This window comes from Crinia signifera, chromosome 5, assembly GCF_055691185.1.
Source record: "Crinia signifera chromosome 5, ASM5569118v1, whole genome shotgun sequence".
In the NCBI taxonomy this organism is placed as follows: Eukaryota; Metazoa; Chordata; class Amphibia; order Anura; family Myobatrachidae; genus Crinia; species Crinia signifera.
In genome coordinates, this window is record NC_139221.1 from 336,281,109 (window position 1) to 336,302,357 (window position 21,249).

Sequence of the window (21,249 nt, forward strand, 5' to 3'; positions counted from 1 at the left end):
TTCTGTAACTAAAGCTCTGAAGTATTCTTGGAATAAATAATTCATATTTCTAGTCCTGAATCTGTGTTCTTAGGATCAACGCCTAGGGCGGGTAATGCTACAACCTTTTTATATTGTATAATGTGGTCAGGTGTGATCAAAGCATACCTTGCGCAATTTGGAAGCGCTAAACCAGGCTTTGCTGGTGGCGGCATACCTTATATAGGGGACCCGTATGCCCAAAGTGAACCTTAAGTCACGGCCGGTGCTGTTCAGATTGATATATCTTGAGGTGCAACTGGTAGGACCGTGACAGCCACTAATTTCCTCTTTGTGTCCCCAATCCTTGCAGAGTTGCAGATGCTCCCCTATATGATCACTATAGGGGATGCAATACATAATTTTGCAGATGGTCTGGCTATGGGAGCTGCATTCTCAACATCCTGGAAAACTGGTCTAGCCACATCTCTGGCGGTTCTGTGCCATGAGCTCCCGCATGAACTGGGTAAGTGCTGAGTCGTAGGGGCAAATCACTGGGCAATATTTACCCAGACATTGCTGAGCAATTCCTGCAACTTTTCATGGTACTTATGTAGTATCTGGGCGTCCGATTTAGAAATCGGATCGGATCGCATCGCATCGCATGCGACCAAATCGTATGCGATGCGATGGTCAAGATTTTTCCATAGGATTCAATGTTAAAATGGTCTGAGTCCATTTTAACATAGAATTCAATGGGAAAAAGGGGTCCTTTTCCTTTCCCCACTATCCAAGTGGGCATGGAGTTGGATATAAACCTGTGGCGAGCGCAGCGAGCCACCGAGCCCGAAGCGTGGCGAGCGTAGTGAGCCCCGCGAGGGGCCACAGAATACTTTTTAAGAAATATGCCTTTTCTCGCCACGCTTCGCTCGCCACGCTTCGGGCTCGGTGGCTCGCTGCGCTCGCCACGCTATATAAAATCAACTCTATGCCCACTTGGATAGTGGGGAAATGAACAGGACCTTCTTAACATTGAATCCTATGCAAAATCGCATCGAATCGCATCGCATCTGATTGTATGCCTTAAGGTAAGGCATACAATCACAAAATCGGCAGCCCAGATACTACATAAGTACCCTTTTCATTGTGAATTTATCTTGCAATTCATTGAAATGCATTAACCCACCCCTAGCTGGGGTATTGTTGATTGGTGCATACTCGATACTAAGATTCCTAAAGGGAGGCTTCAAATCCTTAATCAAGATGGGCACCAACCCTATTACCCCACATGCAAAGTGGCCATCTTACCACTGTATTAGGGCATTGGTGAGAGTAACACACTTTCTACTTCACTTGTGTCCTGGACTCAGATACTATCACCGGCTGGTGACCTGTCTGCTCCTGCTCTGGCGCTGGTCCATGCATACCTGTGATTACAGCTGTACAATCACATTGCTACTATTTATGCCATACCATTTGTTAAGTGCTCAGTTGTTCATGGACCCAATCCACTGGTGTGCGCAATCACTCTGCCATACCACCGCTACTGGTACACACATATTCCAGCAGGTATAATAAGCCCAGCTGCTAAATGGCTAGATCCTGGGGTGGAGGAATGGACATGAATGGCCACATAACTAAGCTAAGAATTAACACTTTAGTCCTTCCCTACTCCACCTACGTATAACGATAAGGCTTCCGGACCCCTCCGAGCTGTCCAGACATAAAGCCAACTTTAGTTATTAGACCACTCCCCCACACTCAACAAATCCAAATCTATTCACATTTAATAATTAGGCTCATTGTCCCAATCTTACCTTATGTGTAAATACACTGCTCAAAAAAATAAAGGGAACACAAACAACACAATGTAACTCCAAGTCAATCACACCTCTGTGATATCACACTGTCCACTTAGGAAGCAACACTGATTGACAATCAGCAATTAGCAAGACCCCCTCAATAAAGGAGTTGTTCTGCAGGTGGTGACCACAGACCACTTCTCAGCTCCTATGCTTTCTGGCTGCGGTTTTGGTCACTTGTGAAAGCTGGCGGTGCTGTCACTCTAGTGGTAGCATGAGACGGAGTCTACAACCCACACAAGTGGCTCAGGTAGTGCAGCTCATCCAGGATGGCACATCAATGCGAGCTGTGGCAAGAATGTTTGCTGTGTCTGTCAGCGTAGTGTCCAGAGCATGGAGGCGCTACCAGGAGACAGGCCAGTATCAGGAGACGTGGAGGAGGCCGTAGGAGGGCAACAACCCAGCAGCAAGACCGCTACCTTCGCCTTTGTGCAAGGAGGATAAGGAGGAGCGCTGCCAGAGCCCTGCAAAATGACCTCCTGCAGGCCACAAATGTGCATGTGTCTACTCAAACGGTCAGAAACATCCATGAGGGTGGTATGAGGTATGTGGTATGATGGATCAACGTCCACAGGTGGGGGTTGTGCTTATAGCTGAACACCGTGCAGGATGTTTGGCATTTGCCAGAGAACACCAAGATTGGCAAATTCGCCACTGGCGCCCTGTGCTCCTCACAGATGAAAGCATGTTCACACTGACCACGTGAGTCTGGAGCCGCCAAGGAGAACGTTCTGCTGCCTGCAACATCCTCCAGCATGACCGGTTTGGCAGTGGGTCAGTAATGGTGTGGGGTGGTATTTCTTTGGGGGGCCGTACAGCCCTCCATGTGCTCGCCAGAGGTAGCCTGACTGCTATTAGGTACCAAGATGAGATCCTCAGACCCCTTGTGAGACCATATGCAGGTGCGGTTGGCCCTGGGTTCCTCCTAATGCAAGACATTGCTAGACCTCATGTGGCTGGAGTGTGTCAGCAGTTCCTGCAAGATGAAGGCATTGATGCTATGGACTGGCCGCCCGTTCCCCAGACCTGAATCCAATTGAGCAACTCTGTCACATTATGTCTTGCTCCATCCACCAACGCCACATTGCACCACAGACTGTCCAGGAGTTGGCGGATGCTTTAGTCCAGGTCTGGGAGGAGATCCCTCAGGAGACCATCCGCCACCTCATCAGGAGCATGCCCAGGCGTTGTAGGGAGGTCATACAGGCACGTGGAGGCCACACACACTACTGAGCCTCATTTTCACTTGTTTTAAGGACATTAAATCAAAGTTGGATCAGCCTGTAGTGTGATTTTCCACTTTAATTTTGAGGAGGGCTCCAAATCCAGACCCCCATGGGTTAATACATTTGATTTCCATTGATCATTTTTGTGTGATTTTGTTGTCAGCACATTCAACTATGTAAAGAACAAAGTATTTAATAAGAATATTGAATTCATTCAGATCCAGGATGTGTTATGTTAGTGTTCCCTTTATTTTTTTTGTGCAGTGTATATTGTATTAATAGGCCCTATAATATAGATTATTAGTACCCCATCAGCCCTACATTACATCATACCTTCACAACGCTACATGAATAGACCCCCCCCCCCCACACACACACACACACACACACACATTGCACACACTGATCTGGCTGGCTAGGGCATAAATAACTGACCTATGAGCTGAGGCACAAATGGCGGACACTGGTGCACTGTTTCTGTATGCTGTTCACAAGTAAATATATCCTCTCGTTCAATATATGTATCCCATAGGCAAATCACATGGGGTATGGAAAACAAGAAGGGAGGAGACAATCAGATGTTTGCTCCAAAACACATCACCATTTTTGGTCCATCCGGTCTCACACTCTTCCCATGTGTTAAAGATCTCACCTGTATAAGGTGCCCTACAGTATATTCCTTGAAAGGTTTCTTTACATCCAGCTGTCATCCACCAGACCATATAAGAATACTGGATCCAGGGGACTTCCAGACTTTATATAATAAAGGGGATGACAAACAAACCCCACAGACAAAGATAAAAAAACTTAAAACAATTAAAAAGAATCCTCCTGATATGGGAATCCCAACAAGTTCACACTTCAGCTCACCCAGGATAAGATGGGGTGGATGTCCTGTGATGGAAGGTCAGGAAATTGGGCTCCAAATCAGGAAGTTGAACCTCCAATTTACCAACGCATGGTATGAAGGTGTAAGTAACTGGGCACATATTTATACCCAGAATGCATTACATGTAAAATTTTGTAAAAATTAAAACCTGGACTGGATTTCTCCACTTAAATGTAAATAAAATACAAATACATCCAATAAACAATCCTATTCCAATACATATAGTTATCTGACTATTCTTAAACAATTACACAAACAATATTTGACATCCCCACAAAATTTGATAATACATTCACGTAGTCTGGTGGCCATTTTTTCTGTGTGCCACCAGATTAATTGCACCAAAACGTGGGTATGTGTTGTCCCACAGTCCACATGCTTTTTACTGGAAACGGAAGTGACCTTTACGTCCTCTTACAGTCTTTGGAACGCAGATCACACCTGCTGGAACGCAAACACGGAAGTTCCATTTTTCGGTGGCTCTCTCATTTTACCGGGGATGAGAATCCTTAGGTGTAAATGCATATATACAGACTCCATTTTCTAGTAGATAATGTCTTCAGATCAGTATACAATGAGAAAAACAGCAAAACAAAAAATCAATAATAAGAATTACTGGAAAGACATGTTACAGCAACAGGTATTTCACAAAAAAAAAAATAATTTGAAATCTGCGTTAAGACCCCGTGATTCTAAAAATTATAGATGGTTTTCATTTCAACCTGAGAGAATATATGGTCTATGTTGTTATTATTTGGTTTTATGATCTTAACTCCTCAAAAGGAGGCCAGGGGTGAAATGTAATAGGGTTGAGAGAAGCAGAAAGTGAGAGATTTGGTAAGAAATCTTAATTTTTTTTTTAAAGCAGCAATCATTTACACCGCAAAACCAGTTTGATTTTATGTAAATGAAAATCAAACTGTAAATGAAAGTGTAAATGATTGCCGATTTAAAAAAAACTGGAGATTTGAACACCCCAGGTGTTAAATTTTATACTCATGTACTTTCTTGATATGGGCAGCTACATTCTGGGTATCTAAACCCTTTTTAATAAGTCGGTACTCTTTACCTAGAACGGCGCCCACGATGTCCATCGCGGTCATCGGGGGTAAAAAATCGCGGGCATCGCGGCCATCGCATGCACTAAAAAAACGGGTGCGACGCGATGCCCGCGATTTCCCATAGGGATCAATGTTAAAAGTGTGATTGGACGCGATTTTACTGTTCAATGCCTCAATGCCCGCGATTTTTCCATAGGAAACAATGTTAAATGGGGCACAGAGCCCTAATACTCCCCCTGAAGTCTGAAATGGCCCCCACAATTGTTAACGCCACCCCACGATCAACGTGAACCCGAAGCGTGGCGAGCGCAGCGAGCCCGCGAGGGGCGGCGGTACGCGTCCTCCGACCTTTTCATACCCCCACTATCCACGTCGGCGTGGAGTTGAGAATAGAATAGTGTGGCGAGCGCAGCGAGCCACCGAGCCCGAAGCGTGGCGAGCCCCGCGAGGGGACGCGGATACCTGTGAAGCCCGCGAAGGGACGCGTTTACCTGTGAAGGTATCCGCGTCCCCTCGCCACGCTTCGGGCTCGGTGGCTCGCTGCGCTATTCTATTCTCAACTCCACGCCGACGTGGATAGTGGGGGTATGAAAAGGTCGGATGACGCGTACCGCCGCCCCTAGCGGGCTCGCTGCGCTCGCCACGCTTCGGGTTCACGTTGATCGTGGGGTGGCGTTAACAATTGTGGGGGCCATTTCAGACTTCAGGGGGAGTATTAGGGCTCTGTGCCCCATTTAACATTGTTTTCTATGGAAAAATTGCGGGCATTGAGGCATTGAACAGTAAAATCGCGTCCAATCACACTTTTAACATTGTTCCCTATGGGAAATCGCGGGCATCGCAGGCATCGCGTCGCACCCATTTTTTTAGTGCATTTGATGGCCGCGATGCCCGCGATGGGCGCCGTGCTAGGTAAAGAGTACCAATAAGTCTTATACAGTATGTTCTGCTCACCTCACCTTAAGCATTCTTGTGGTTTTACCCACATACTGCTTACTACAATTACATATAAATGCAATATTTGGTGTTACATGAAATGAAATCATCTATATCATACGTTTTATTTGTAGATGCCAACAGATATTAGTGTATGACCGATGTAGAACTCTTACACGAACGTGGTTGGATGGGCGTCTGCATGGAGTGGCCACCCGTTTGGTGCTAGTCTGGTGCCCTGGCAATGGTACATTGATGATATAATTTTTGTTTGGGATGGACTCATATCAGATTTGAACACTTTCTGTCTTTATCTTAATAAGAATGGTTGTAATATAAAATTAATGTTTAACGTTAGTACAGTATCTGTGGACTTTTTAGATCTTACCATCTTTGTGAAGGATGGGGTAGTAAAGACAAAACATTTTGAAGCCCACAGTCTGTAACTCATTTATTGGGGCAGAAAGTAACCACCACCATAATTGGATTAGAAGTGTGCCCAATAGCCAGTTCCAACGTATTAGTCGCAATTGTTCGGAACTGGCAACGTATGAGGCTCATGCCAACAAATTAGAGGATCAAGTCGGAGGTAGAGGTTGTGAAGAGAAAATTATTTTGACGGCTAAGAATATGGGGAAAGGATTACTTTTGAATAGGAAGTTTGGAAAAATACTGAGAGGAAATCACAAATAGATCATCAAGAATTATCTTTTATCACACAGTTCAAGTCAATACAAACAAGTCGCTAGTGGGATTAGGAGGCATTGGAGAATATTGGAGAAGATCCTCTTTTGAAAAAATACATCAAAACCCATCCTAAGTTTGTTTACAGATGAGCAAAAAACGTTAAAGATGTTGTAGTTAGCATTGCTATTAACACACCCACTCCATATAATCCTATTAGATCCGAGAGATGTGGGTTGTGTAGCACGTGTCGTTCGTGTAACAGTTCTACATCGGTTAAAATGAAAACCATCTAAGATTTAAAAATGTTAGAATCACGGGGTCTTAATGCAGATTTCGAAATAAAATATTATTAACAGTAGTTGCTGTAACCACCCCCACCGGCAATGAGTTCCAGAATGTTACTGCTCTAATGGTGAAGAATCCTCTTCTTAATTCAGTACAGAATTTATTTTCCTCGAGCCTCAGTACATGCCCGCTTGTCCTAAGTATAGGCCTGTTACTGACCAATCATCTCCCAGTTCCATATGATTCCCAACCTGTATTTGAACATACTAATAATATCACCTCTCAGCCTCCGTTTCTCCAGTGAGAACATATTCAGCCTGGTATAACCTATCTGTGTATTCTAGTGATATGAAACCTTTTTACTAGCTTAGTCGCCCTTCTCTGTACCTGTTTCAATTCATTTATGTACTTTTTAAGGTGCGGTGCCCAGAACTGAACACAATATTCCAAGTGTGGTCTCACTAATGCCTTGTAAAGAGGAAATATCACATTGGCATCCCTTGAATCCATACCCATTTTAATGCATGCCAGTGTCCGGTTTGCTTTTGCTGCTGCATTTGAGCAGTGTGCACTATTACCCAAATTTTCATCTATGATGACCCCCAAGTCCTTCTCTACAGCAGAATTTCCTATAATGACTCCATTTATCCTATAAGTAGCTTGTTAATTTTTGTTCCCATAATGAATTACCTTTTTCAACGTTAAACCGCATTTTCAACCTTTCCACTCAAGTTTCCATTTTTTATTTATTTTTATTTAAGCCACTTTGTAGTGTTTCCAAATCCTCTCCTGAGTTAATTTCCTTACTCAATTTTGTGTTACCTGCAAATATTGCAATTTTACTCACTATGTCACTTCCAATATCATTAATGAATATATTAAACAAGATGGGTCCCAATATTGAACATTGTGGGACTCCACTTTGGACCTTACCCCAGCTGGAATGTATGCCATTTACCACCACTTTCTGTTCCCGATTGTGCAACCAGCTTTTAATCCAATTACACATTTTATCTCCTAACTCTAAATTACCTAGTTTCATTAATAGCCTTTTATTTATTTATTTATTTACAGTTTCTTATAAAGTGCAGCATATTCCATTGCGCTTTACAATTGGAGACAACAGTGATTAATCAAACTGGGTAGATACAAACCAACATGGGTAGGAGGGCTCTGCTCACAAGCTTACAATTTATAGGGATAATAGGAGGGATACATAAGGATAGAATTCCATAGCATGGCAGTCCCATCAGATTACTAGATGGTCCTGATGGGATGCAATTAGATATGAATGCTACTGGAGTTTGTGTGGAGGTCCTGAATATGATAGGCTAGCCTGAAGAGGTGAGTTTTCAGGGAATGCTTGACATTTTGGAGGCTAGAGAAGAGCCTTAGTGTGCATGGAAGGGCATTCCATAAGGTAGGTGCTGCCTGACAAAAACCTGCAAGTGTAAGTGGGAGCAAGTAATGAGTGTGGATGAGAGACGCAGATCTTGTGCAGAGCAGAGAGGTCGGGTGGGGATATATTTTGACATAAGCAAAGGGATGTAAGTCGGTGTAGTCAGAGTGATGGCTTTGTATGTAAGTAGAAGTATTTTATATTGAATGCGGTAATATACAGGCAACCAATGGAAGGCCTGGCAGAGGATCAGCAAACGATGAACATCTAGCCAAGTTGATTAGCCGCGCAGCTGCATTAAAAATGGATTGTAGTGGTGAGAGTCTTAGGAAGACTGGTAAGGAGGCCATTGCAATAATCAATGCGGGATATAATGAGTGCATGGATTCGAGTTTTTGCAGTGTCTTGTGTAAGGTACGGATGAATTTTGATGCATGTACCATGATTTAAAGACAGAATGAAGGACAGTTCAGAGTCAAGGATGACCCCTAGGCAGCGAGCTTGTGGAGTAGGATTAATTGTTGTGTTCTCAACAGTGATAGAGATATCAGATTGGTAACTACTCCTGGCCGGTGGGGATAGAATTAATTCTGTTTTGGAAATGTTGAGTTTGAGGTGGCGAGATGATATCCAAGATGAAATGACAGAAAGGCATTCAGAGACACGGAGCAATACTGAAGGTGACAATTCTGGGGAGGTTAGATAGATTTGAGTATCATCAGCGTACAGGTGATACTGAAATCCAAAAGAGTTTATTAATTTCCCAAGTGAGGAGGTGTGTATATATAGATTGAGGAGGTATATATAGATTTAGAAAAGCAGAGGCCCTAAGACTGAACCTTTATGAGGCACCGTGTGAAAATCTTTAGCGAAATCAAGCAGTATTACATCAAAAGATTTACCTAAGTCCAACCCCCTACTGACTTCCTCATAGAAGCTAATTAAATGAGTCTGACATGATCTATTTTTGATGAACCCATGCTGAGCCTTACTTATCACCTTCTCCTGTTCTAAGAAATTTTGGATACTATCTCTTATTATTCCTTCTAATATTTTCCCCACAATGGATGTAAGGCTGACCGGTCTATAATTTTCAGGGTTAGTTTTGCTGCCTTTCTTCCATATTAGTACTATGGAGGTTATTCTGGTTGGTGCGTAATTTTCCGAATTCTTTCTGAGCGGTCCGCAAGCTACGCTGTGCGGACATGGTACGAATAAACGCCCACCGATCCTCCGGATTCGGACGGACTCACACTTTAAGAAGAGGGCGTGTTTACAGACGACATACAAACCTTGCGTGTGTGGTGGACACACACATATTCTGCACGGTCTTACAGCGTTTGCACGGTCTTACCGCGTCAGAACGGACAGGAACATGGCCGTACGCACCGATGCGGTGTATTTCCGCAAAACATACCACTATCTTTTGATCCCCAAATGTGTGCTGTTATTGGTAAATGTAAAAGTGACATGTATATTTATATTAGTGAAAGCAAGTTCTGTCCATTGCTTGCAGTGTAAATGTGTGTGACAAATGCAGCCGTGCTTTCAGCATAGATTTGTGTGTTTAGTAATGGTCCATTTAAGCTGCAAGGTTTCCAATTGAAGCAATGAAAAGAGTGTAATTAATGAATAATGAGTAGAGGAGTGGATTGTATTGTGTTCAGGTGACATTGGTTCAGGTGCGGGAGTACTGATTGGGCGATCCGAATGCCTAGCGCATGACCGAGTGGTGTCCGCAAAGAAATACTTGCTTATAGACACCGCATATTTCTTGCCTTTTGGTTCGTTTGCAGTCGGTGTTCAGTCCGAATGCACGCCTACCAGAATTAGTGCACTCCCTCGTGTACGCCCATGTTTAGCCCACTTTGAAACTACGCCCCTGTGTACTTCCGAATGATGCCCATAATACGCCCATATCTCCCGAGTGAATGCGGTGCACATTTCTGTACGGTATTAGTGAGAACAAGTACGGAGACCTTGCGTGGCACATGCGCATAGCGTTGCCTACGCATGCGCAGACGGCTAAAATACGCCATCCGAAAGAATTCGGAAATTTACGCATCGACCAGAATAAGGCCCTATGTTAGCTATGCGCCAGTCCCTTGGTACCGTCCCCGAGTTTATTAATTCCTCGAATATCAGATATAATGGTAGTGCTATGACATAACTCAATTCTTTTAGTATCCTAGGGTGTATTCCGTCCGGGCCAGGAGATTTGTTACTATTTTGATTCTGTAATGTATTTGTGACTATTTCCTCACTCAAACATACAGTTTGGGAGCCATCAAGAGCCGAGCATTTAATCTGTGGGAGATCTTCTGAAGATTCTTCCCTTGTAAATACCGAAGCCAAAAATTCATTGAACAATTCCGCTTTCTCTTTTCCTTCTATTACCAGGGTCCCCTGCTTATTTTTTAGTGGGCCAATATTTTACTTCCTGAACCGTTTCCTGTTTATAGAACTGTAGAATTTTTTGGGATTAGATTTGCTATCTGCGGCTATTTTACGTTCAGTCACTAATTTAGCCATCTTGATTGTATTTTTACATTTCTTATTACATCCTTTATATGCGGCACATGATTCGGGTGTCCCATCTTGTTTAAACGCTTTGAATGCCCTCATTTTTTTTGCTATTTCTAATTTGACTTTGCTGCTAAGCCACATCGGTTTCCTTCTGACATTTGTTCTTTTATTTACCCTAGGAATAAATTTATCAATGCCCCCAGTAGTATTTTTTTTAAAGTTTGCCACCTTTTAGTAGTATCCATACCTCTAAATAATTCCTTACAGTTTATATACTTTAAGGACTCCTCAAACTTACCAAAGTTTACTTCTACTAGAAAATGGAGTCTGTATATATATACTGTATATGCATTTACACCAAAAGATTCCCATCCCTGGCAAAATGGCACTGAGACCCGCTGAAAAACGACACTTCAGTGTTTGCCTTCCAGCGGGTGTGATCTGCGTTCCAAAGACCGGAAGAGGAAGTAAAGGTCACTTCCGGTTCCAGTAAAAAGCACGTGGACAGCAGGACAACACATACCCGCATTTTGGTGCAATTAATCTGGTGGCACACAGAAAAAATGGCCACCGGACTACTGAATGTATTATCAGTATTTTTATATGGTCTGGTGGATGAGAGCTGGATGTAAAGAAACCTTTCAAGGAATATACTATAGGGCACCTTATACATGGGAAGAGTGTGAGACTGGATGATTGAAAAGATACCTTCATGTGCACATAGGTCCTTGTAATAAGGTCAGTTGTATTCCTTGTGAACCAAAAAATGGTGATGTGTTTTGGAGCAAACATCTGATTTTCTCCGGCCTTCTTGTTTTCCATACCCCATGTGATTTGCCTATGGGATACATATATTGAACGAGAGGAGATATTCACTTGTGAACAGCATACAGAAACAGCGCACCAGTGTCCACCATTTGTGTCTCAGTTTTTATTCCTGGGAGTGGTAATCCCTGGTGGTATAAAGTGAAGCAGTTTCAGGGTGCGGTATTGTTTCTATTTCTATTTGTTTCTGACCTATGAGCATCCACTAGACTTGGCCCAGTCTGTGTACTCTGTGAGGAAACCACCCTTAGCTGGGAAGGTAGTTACTCTCGTGGGATTCAAATCACTTGGGCAGACAAGGCTATATCAAGTCTTTATTATGACAGCACAACAGAAACAGATGGTCACATGGTGCAGGATAATTGGTGACATAGATCTTCCAGCAGCCTCTCGCAGTCAGCACCCTGATATAGCAATCTCAGTATCCTGCAGCCTTACCACTACTGTTAGCTAGACAGTCCTGTGTCCCCCAGCCTGGGGTACTGGTCACACAGACCCTGCCCTGGTAGGGTTCCTCTCATGTCTGGTATACAGCAGCCTTACCCCTGCCATTAGCTAGACAGGTGACCTGCTGACCCACTGTACATCCCCTGGGAGGTCTGACCTATTATCTCCCAGGTGACCTGCTGACCCACTGTACATCCCCTGGGAGGTCTGAACTATTATCTCCCAGGTGACCTGCTGACCCACTGTACATCCCCTGGGAGGTCTGACCTATTATCTCCCAGGTGACCTGCTGACCCACTGTACATCCCCTGGGAGGTCTGACCTATTATCTCCCAGGTTACCTGCTGACCCACTGTACATCCCCTGGGAGGTCTGACCTATTATCTCCCAGGTGACCTGCTGACCCACTGTACATCCCCTGGGAGGTCTGGCCTATTATCTCCCAGGTGACCTGCTGACCCACTGTACATCCCCTGGGAGGTCTGACCTATTATCTCCCAGGTGACCTGCTGACCCACTGTTCATCCCCTGGGAGGTCTGACCTGTTATCTCCCAGGTGACCTGCTGACCAACTGTTCATCCCCTGGGAGGTCTGACCTGTTATCTCCCAGGTGACCTGCTGACCCACTGTACATCCCCTGGGAGGTCTGACCTGTTATCTCCCAGGTTACCTGCTGACCCACTGTACATCCCCTGGGAGGTCTGACCTGTTATCTCCCAGGTGACCTGCTGACCCACTGTACACCCCCTGGGAGGTCTGACCTATTATCTCCCAGGTTACCTGCTGACCCATTGTACATCCCCTGGGAGGTCTGACCTATTATCTCCCAGGTGACCTGCTGACCCATTGTACATCCCCTGGGAGGTCTGACCTATTATCTCCCAGGTGACCTGCTGACCCACTGTACATCCCCTGGGAGGTCTGACCTATTATCTCCCAGGTTACCTGCTGACCCACTGTACATCCCCTGGGAGGTCTGACCTATTATCTCCCAGATTACCTGCTGACCCACTGTACATCCCCTGGGAGGTCTGACCTATTATCTCCCAGGTGACCTGCTGACCCACTGTTCATCCCCTGGGAGGTCTGACCTGTTATCTCCCAGGTGACCTGCTGACCAACTGTTCATCCCCTGGGAGGTCTGACCTGTTATCTCCCAGGTGACCTGCTGACCCACTGTACATCCCCTGGGAGGTCTGACCTATTATCTCCCAGGTGACCTGCTGACCCACTGTACATCCCCTGGGAGGTCTGACCTATTATCTCCCAGGTGACCTGCTGACCCACTGTACATCCCCTGGGAGGTCTGACCTATTATCTCCCAGGTAACCTGCTGACTCACTGTACATCCCCTGGAAGGTCTGACCTGTTATCTCCCAGGTTACCTGCTGACCTAGATATATCCCTCTGTATGGCAGCTAATTTACCATTGACTCAAGCATTGGTCTGCTACATTACCAGCATCACCTATCACACCTCACACAATGGCCGAGCATTCACCTCATACCTCTCCGATCGCTAGGTTCACCTCATACCTCTCCGATCGCTAGGTTCACCTCATACCACTCCGATCGCTAGGCTCACCTATCACACCTCACACAATGGCCGAGCATTCACCTCATACCTCTCCGATCGCTAGGTTCACCTCATACCTCTCCGATCGCTAGGTTCACCTATCACACCTCACACAATGGCCGAGCATTCACCTCATACCTCTCTGATCGCTAGGTTCACCTCATACCTCTCCGATCGCTAGGTTCACCTATCACACCTTACACAATGGCCTAGCATATGTGATACACATGGTAATTAGGTAGCCCAGCTCCCTGGCTCTGCTTTCTGTCACACACTATGGCAATATTCTGTACAATACATACAATCCTGCAGGACATAACAATACACATAACACACAGCTGCTCTTGGGTATACACTGGGCCAAGGATTAAACAGCACATTACACTGTGAGAGACGAGAGGTGAACATGAAGGTTCTCAGTCCAGGTCCATCTAATTTCGTCACATCCTCCTCTGACCCAGGTGCTGGGTCAGCTATCAGCTGTACGTCAGCAGCAGGTAAGTTATACCACATGGTGTCGGAGAGAGTAACTTACCTGTTGCTGACCTACAGCTGATAACTGATGTGTCCATGTATGTATTTCATCTCTTCTATCAGAACACGCAGAGATATGAGTTGTCCTTTGGATGATACATAACTTGGTGCCAGTACTAACACAACCTCTTGTTGCCATTTCACCAGGTGACTTTGCTGCTCTGCTCCACGCCGGCCTCAGGGTGCGCTGGGCTCTGTTACTGAATTTTGGCAGTGCGCTCACTGCTTTTATTGGTTTGTATATTGCACTCTCCATAGCAGCAAATGAAGCCATCCAACAGTGGATATTTACTGTGGCTACTGGTCTCTTCCTCTACGTGGCACTGGCAGACATGGTGAGACCACTCTGTCTTCTCTGTTATCTTCCATTGCTGCATATGTAGCCCTCAGTCACTAATACATGTCCTCCTCTCTTCCAGCTGCCTGCCATGATGAATGTGAAAGATAAGAGGCCATGGCTGATCTTCTTCCTTCACAACTTTGGGCTCCTGCTTGGCTGGGCTATCCTTCTGCTACTCTCCATTTATGAGGAGAACATTGCCCTGTAATGTCATGGCCCTGGACCTCAGCAATGCCTTCTGCCTGTTCTCAAGATCATACAGCAATCCATAGAATAATATAACCCTTCCTCAGGAATCATACTTGGACCTGGACCTCAGCAATGCCTTCTGCCTGTTCTCAAGATCACACAGCAATCCACAGACAAATGTAACCCTTCCTCGGGCATCCCACATGGACCTGGACCTTAGCAACGCCTTCTGCCCTTCCTCAGGATCACACAGCAATCCATATAATATTGAAACCCTTCTAAGGCATCCCACATGGACCTGGACCTCCGCAATGCATCCTGCCCTTCCTCAGGATCACACAACAATCCATAGAATAATGTAACTGATTCCTCTGGCATCACCCCTGGACAACCGCAATGCCTCTTCATTTCTCAGGAATACACAGCAACCCAGAGTATAATGTAACCCTTCCTAAGGCATCACTCCTTGACCTGGACCTCAGCAATGGCTTCTGACTGTTCTCAGGATCACACAGCAATCCATAGCATATAGAATAATGTAACCTTTCCTCAGGCATCACCCTTGAACCTGGGCCTCAGCAATGCCTCCTACCCTTCCTGAGGATCACACAACAATCCATAGAATAATTTAACCCTTGCTCAGACTTAATCCTTGGACCTGGGCCTCAGGAACGCCTTCTACCTGTTCTCAGGATCACACAACAATCCATAGACTAATGTAACCCTTCCTCAGGCATCACCCCTGGACCTAGGCATCAGCAATGCCTCCTACCCTTCCTCAGGATCACACAGCAATCCATACAATAATGTAACCCTTCCTTAGGCTTAACCCCTGGACCTGGGCCTCAGGAATGCCCCCTACCCTTCCTCAGGATCACACAGCCATCCATACAATAATGTAACCCTTCCTCAGGCTTAACCCCTGTACCTGGACCTCAGGAACGCCTTCTGCCTGTTCTCAGGATCACACAGCAATCCATAGAACAATGTAACCTTTCCTCAGGCATCATCCCTGGACCTGGACCTCAGGAACGTCTTCTGCCTGTTCTCAGGATCACACGGCAATCCATAGAACAATATAACCTTTCCTCAGGCATCATCCCTGGACCTCAGGAACGCCTTCTGCCTGTTCTCAGGATCACACTGCAATCCATATTACAATGTAACCTTTCCTCAGGCATCACTCCTGGACCTTGACCTCAGGAACACCTTCTGCCTGTTCTCAGGATCACACAGCAATCCATATTACAATGTAACCTTTCCTCAGGCATCACTCCTGGACCTTGACCTCAGGAACGCCTTCTGCCTGTTCTCAGGATCACACAGCAATCCATAGAACAATGTAACCTTTCCTCAGGCATCATCCCTGTACCTGGACCTCAGGAATGCCTTCTGCCTGTTCTCAGGATCACACAGCAATCCATAGAATAATGTAACCCTTCCTCAGGCATCACCCCTGGATCTGGACCTCAGGAACGCCTTCTGCCTGTTCTCAGGATCACACAGCAATCCATAGAACAATGTAACCTTTCCTCAGGCATCATCCCTGGACCTGGACCTCAGGAACGCCTTCTGCCTGTTCTCAGGATCACACAGCAATCCATAGAACAATGTAACCTTTCCTCATGCATCATCCCTGGGCCTGGGCCTCAGCAATGCCTCCTACCCTTCCTCAGGATCACACAGCAATCCATAGAACAATGTAACCTTTCCTCAGGCTTCACCCCTGGACCTGGACCTCAGGAACGCCTTCTGCCTGTTCTCAAGATCACACAGCAATCCATAGAACAATGTAACCTTTCCTCAGACATCATCCCTGTACCTGGACCTCAGGAATGCCTTCTGCCTGTTCTCAGGATCACACAGCAATCCATAGAATAATGTAACCCTTCCTCAGGCATCACCCCTGGACCTGGACCTCAGGAACGCCTTCTGCCTGTTCTCAGGATCACACAGCAATCCATAGAACAATGTAACCTTTCCTCAGGCATCACCCCTGGTCCCGGGCCTCAGCAATGCCTCCTACCCTTCCTCAGGATCACACAGCAATCCATAGAACAATGTAACCTTTCCTCAGGCTTCACCCCTGGACCTGGACCTCAGGAACGCCTTCTGCCTGTTCTCAGGATCACACAGCAATCCATAGAACAATGTAACCTTTCCTCAGGCATCATCCCTGGGCCTGGGCCTCAGCAATGCCTCCTACCCTTCCTCAGGATCACACAGCAATCCATAGAACAATGTAACCTTTCCTCAGGCTTCACCCCTGGACCTGGACCTCAGGAACGCCTTCTGCCTGTTCTCAGGATCACACAGCAATCCATTGAATAATATAACCCTTCCTCAGGCATCACCCCTGGACCTGGACCTCAGGAACGCCTTCTGCCTGTTCTCAGGATCACACAGCAATCCATAGAACAATGTAACCTTTCCTCAGGCATCATCCCTGGACCTGGACCTCAGGAACGTCTTCTGCCTGTTCTCAGGATCACACGGCAATCCATAGAACAATATAACCTTTCCTCAGGCATCATCCCTGGACCTCAGGAACGCCTTCTGCCTGTTCTCAGGATCACACTGCAATCCATATTACAATGTAACCTTTCCTCAGGCATCACTCCTGGACCTTGACCTCAGGAACACCTTCTGCCTGTTCTCAGGATCACACAGCAATCCATATTACAATGTAACCTTTCCTCAGGCATCACTCCTGGACCTTGACCTCAGGAACGCCTTCTGCCTGTTCTCAGGATCACACAGCAATCCATAGAACAATGTAACCTTTCCTCAGGCATCATCCCTGTACCTGGACCTCAGGAATGCCTTCTGCCTGTTCTCAGGATCACACAGCAATCCATAGAATAATGTAACCCTTCCTCAGGCATCACCCCTGGACCTGGACCTCAGGAACGCCTTCTGCCTGTTCTCAGGATCACACAGCAATCCATAGAACAATGTAACCTTTCCTCAGGCATCATCCCTGGGCCTGGGCCTCAGCAATGCCTCCTACCCTTCCTCAGGATCACACAGCAATCCATAGAACAATGTAACCTTTCCTCAGGCTTCACCCCTGGACCTGGACCTCAGGAACGCCTTCTGCCTGTTCTCAGGATCACACAGCAATCCATAGAACAATGTAACCTTTCCTCAGGCATCATCCCTGGGCCTGGGCCTCAGCAATGCCTCCTACCCTTCCTCAGGATCACACAGCAATCCATAGAACAATGTAACCTTTCCTCAGGCTTCACCCCTGGACCTGGACCCCAGGAATGCCTTCTGCCTGTTCTCAGGATCACACAGCAATCCATAGAACAATGTAACCTTTCCTCAGACATCATCCCTGTACCTGGACCTCAGGAATGCCTTCTGCCTGTTCTCAGGATCACACAACAATCCATAGAACAATGTAACCTTTCCTCAGACATCATCCCTGTACCTGGACCTCAGGAACGCCTTCTGCCTGTTCTCAGGATCACACAGCAATCCATAGAACAATGTAACCTTTCCTCAGGCATCACCCCTGGGCCCGGGCCTCAGCAATGCCTCCTACCCTTCCTCAGGATCACACAGCAATCCATAGAACAATGTAACCTTTCCTCTGGCATCACCCCCTGCAAGGGCTCTTTTCATTTCTCCGGACTACACAGCAATCCACAGAATAATGTAACCCTTCATCAGGTGTTACCCCTATACCTGGGCCTCAGCAATGCCTCCTGCCTTTCCTCTGGATCACACAGAAATCCATAGAATAATGTAACAGTTCCCCAGCCATCACCCCTGGACATGGGTTACCCCATTTCTAACTGTTATTTCCAACATCCAAGAATAGGGTACCGGTCCATTGCCAAAAGACCCACACAGCTCCTTTCTCTGCATTAGTGTCCAGTGAACAAATTCCTCTCCATGGACTATCTGGCATGTTCTTCCATTGTGTTTCCAGTCACTTTATTCCTCGCCTGGTTCCATTGCAATAACCACTATGGCTTACGTGTCTTCTAATTGAAATCTTTCAAACGTATTCCTGAATTGGCCACATTCTCTGGTGATACCTGCAGTATAGATTGTATAACTCACCACTGGGTATCACCTGTGTAGCACTGCCTGGAGTGCTCCGGCTGGCACAGAGCGCCTCCTAGTGGTGTTCGCAGTGTAATATAACGGTACTTGTTTCCTAGCACGGCGCCACCAATTTTAATTGTATTGATCGGGGCTGCAAAAATCGCGTTGATCGCATCGCATACCAACCAAATCGCATGCGATGCGATTGACGCAATCGACGCAATTTTTACATTGGATTCAATGTCTTTACCGGCAATTAAAGCTGGTAATTGACAGAAAATCACATCCGGGCGCTGTGCTAGGAAACAAGTACCAATATAACATTTCCGAGCATTGTACTCAGGTTATACTTGTAACCAGGGGATGAGTGATCCGTGTTTGTATACTGGATAGGTTACCATGTGCATGAAATGTATCACCCGTACGCATGACAGGAACTGCAAACAATAAACACGTATTTCTGGAATAACAGGCTATGGAGGATTCCTGGGAGGCGTGGGGTAGAGATAAGCTCATCTATCACATCATTCCTACATGGGGCTCTCAAGGCTGACTTATTTTGCTTGTTCAGCACTCATTGTACTTGTTAATTTGCTATATAGGGGGAAATTTACTAAGAATACAAATACGATGGCGTATCCATTTGTATTGGCAGTCGTATATACGTGGATCAGTCAGATCCGTGCAGGCTGCAATGTGTAAAAAATATAGAAAAATAAATAAATAAATTGGGGGGGGGGTCGGAGCCGGTATTCGGGGGGCGGAGCCGCAACAAAGATACGTGCGGCTCCTGCTCAGTCCGTCTTGGTTTGGGATCTGTCGGTTTATTTTTTTGCCAAGAGCCCTGGACTATTTCAGGATTGAAGAGAAATGTATTTTTCTATTTTTTTTACACAGAAGCCTGCACGGATCTGACTGATCTGACTGATCTGATGGATCTGACTGATCTGATGGATCTGACTGATCCATGCAGGCTTCTGCCAAATACAACAGGGAAATAATGGCGTATTTGGCTGGCAATTCTCGGCCGTTTTAGGCTAATTAGCAGCCGTATTTTCAATACGGCTGCTTAGTAAATCAGGAATCACCATTCTTTTGAATGGTGATTCCTGACGTATTCTATCGATGGTGTATTCATACGTATTTGTAAATACAAATACGAATGTCCCATCAATACGAATAGGAAAAATCATATTTTTGGCATAGTAATTGCCAAAAATACGAATACGCCCCCCAAAATTCGTATTTTCCTATGAAAAAAACAATTTTTTTTTAACAAATTCATCTTAGTAAATTTTCCCCATAGTGTCCCAAGAAATATGTTAATATTTACCTTTTAATAATTATATCATTAAAAGCTGCGAAATATGATAAAAAAAATTCTGAAAAAGTGCATTAATGTGTATGAATAGAGCTGTCCGTTGTGGGTGTTTATTATTGTAGTCCAATGACTATCATACCCTCATGAATGATGATATAACTGTGTGATAAATGTCTGAGAATATTGTTACTTTGTTAATATGGTGGCGATAAGGATCAATCTTCTGCAACTGTATCTCTTAAATGTGACTACAAACGTGCCTGAGACTGTCAGCAATGGCTATTTGTAAGGTATATTGGTCACGTGATCATTATATTAATGAGATGAGTGTGGTGATTATAGGAGATGGTTCACTAGGGGCGAAAACCTGTTATATCATTGTTATTCTCTAATAAGCACAAGTTATTTAGTCCATTGTAGGAACTTATGCTATTGGCAACATAATGTAGACTGATAATAAACCTACAATATTAGTAGTGGCAGATTATGCAGCCTGTGTAGTTCTCCTAAAGGGGAATTATTGTTCTCCTGTGCCGCTATGTATTTCTGCGTAATGATTCCGCTGCTTGCGGCTGATCAGATCTGATTAAAAGCTGCTGCTGCAATTTATCTGTTAGATTATTGGTAACATATAATTATTATTATTATTATTATTTTATTTATAAGGCACCACAAGTGTTTCGCAGCGCCGTACAAAGGAACAGTACAGGGATACAAAACTTGGCATAACATTGAATAAATAACAAAAATACAGTACAAATAAAGAGCGTCACAGTTCAATACACATTACAGCTTATATATAAGTAGTGGCAAATTCCTTCTCAGATGGACAAAACCATGTGCACTGCAGGGGGGCAGATGTAACAGGTGCCGAGAGAGTTACATTTGGGTGAGTAATTTTGTTTCTGTGCAGGGAAAATATTGACTACTTTATTTTTAAACTGCAATATAGATCTCACTTTGAAGAAAAACCCCACCCAAATCTAATTCTCTCTGCACAAGTTACATCTGCCCCACCTGCAGTGCACATGGTTTTGTCCATTTGAGAGGGAATTTGCCTCTAAGAGTGAACTAGAATAAGGCCCTGAGTGTTTGAGTATAGGAGAGCTGTGAGTGACATGTGAAGAGA

General features: G+C 45.2%; 1 protein-coding gene across 2 annotated transcripts in view; it reads left to right on the top strand.

Moving 5' to 3' along the window:
* The window catches only part of SLC39A4 (solute carrier family 39 member 4), a 144,283-nt gene extending 123,332 nt beyond the window's left edge, over nucleotides 1-20,951 (top strand). For both annotated transcript variants that reach the window (XM_083145100.1, XM_083145101.1), the window contains 3 exons: nucleotides 332-484; nucleotides 14,359-14,546; nucleotides 14,631-20,951. In XM_083145100.1, coding sequence (XP_083001226.1) covers nucleotides 332-484; nucleotides 14,359-14,546; nucleotides 14,631-14,759 — 470 coding nt within the window. In that variant the 3' untranslated portion in view covers nucleotides 14,760-20,951. The remainder of the gene's footprint in view (nucleotides 1-331; nucleotides 485-14,358; nucleotides 14,547-14,630) is intronic.
* The last annotated feature ends 298 nt before the right edge of the window (nucleotides 20,952-21,249 follow it).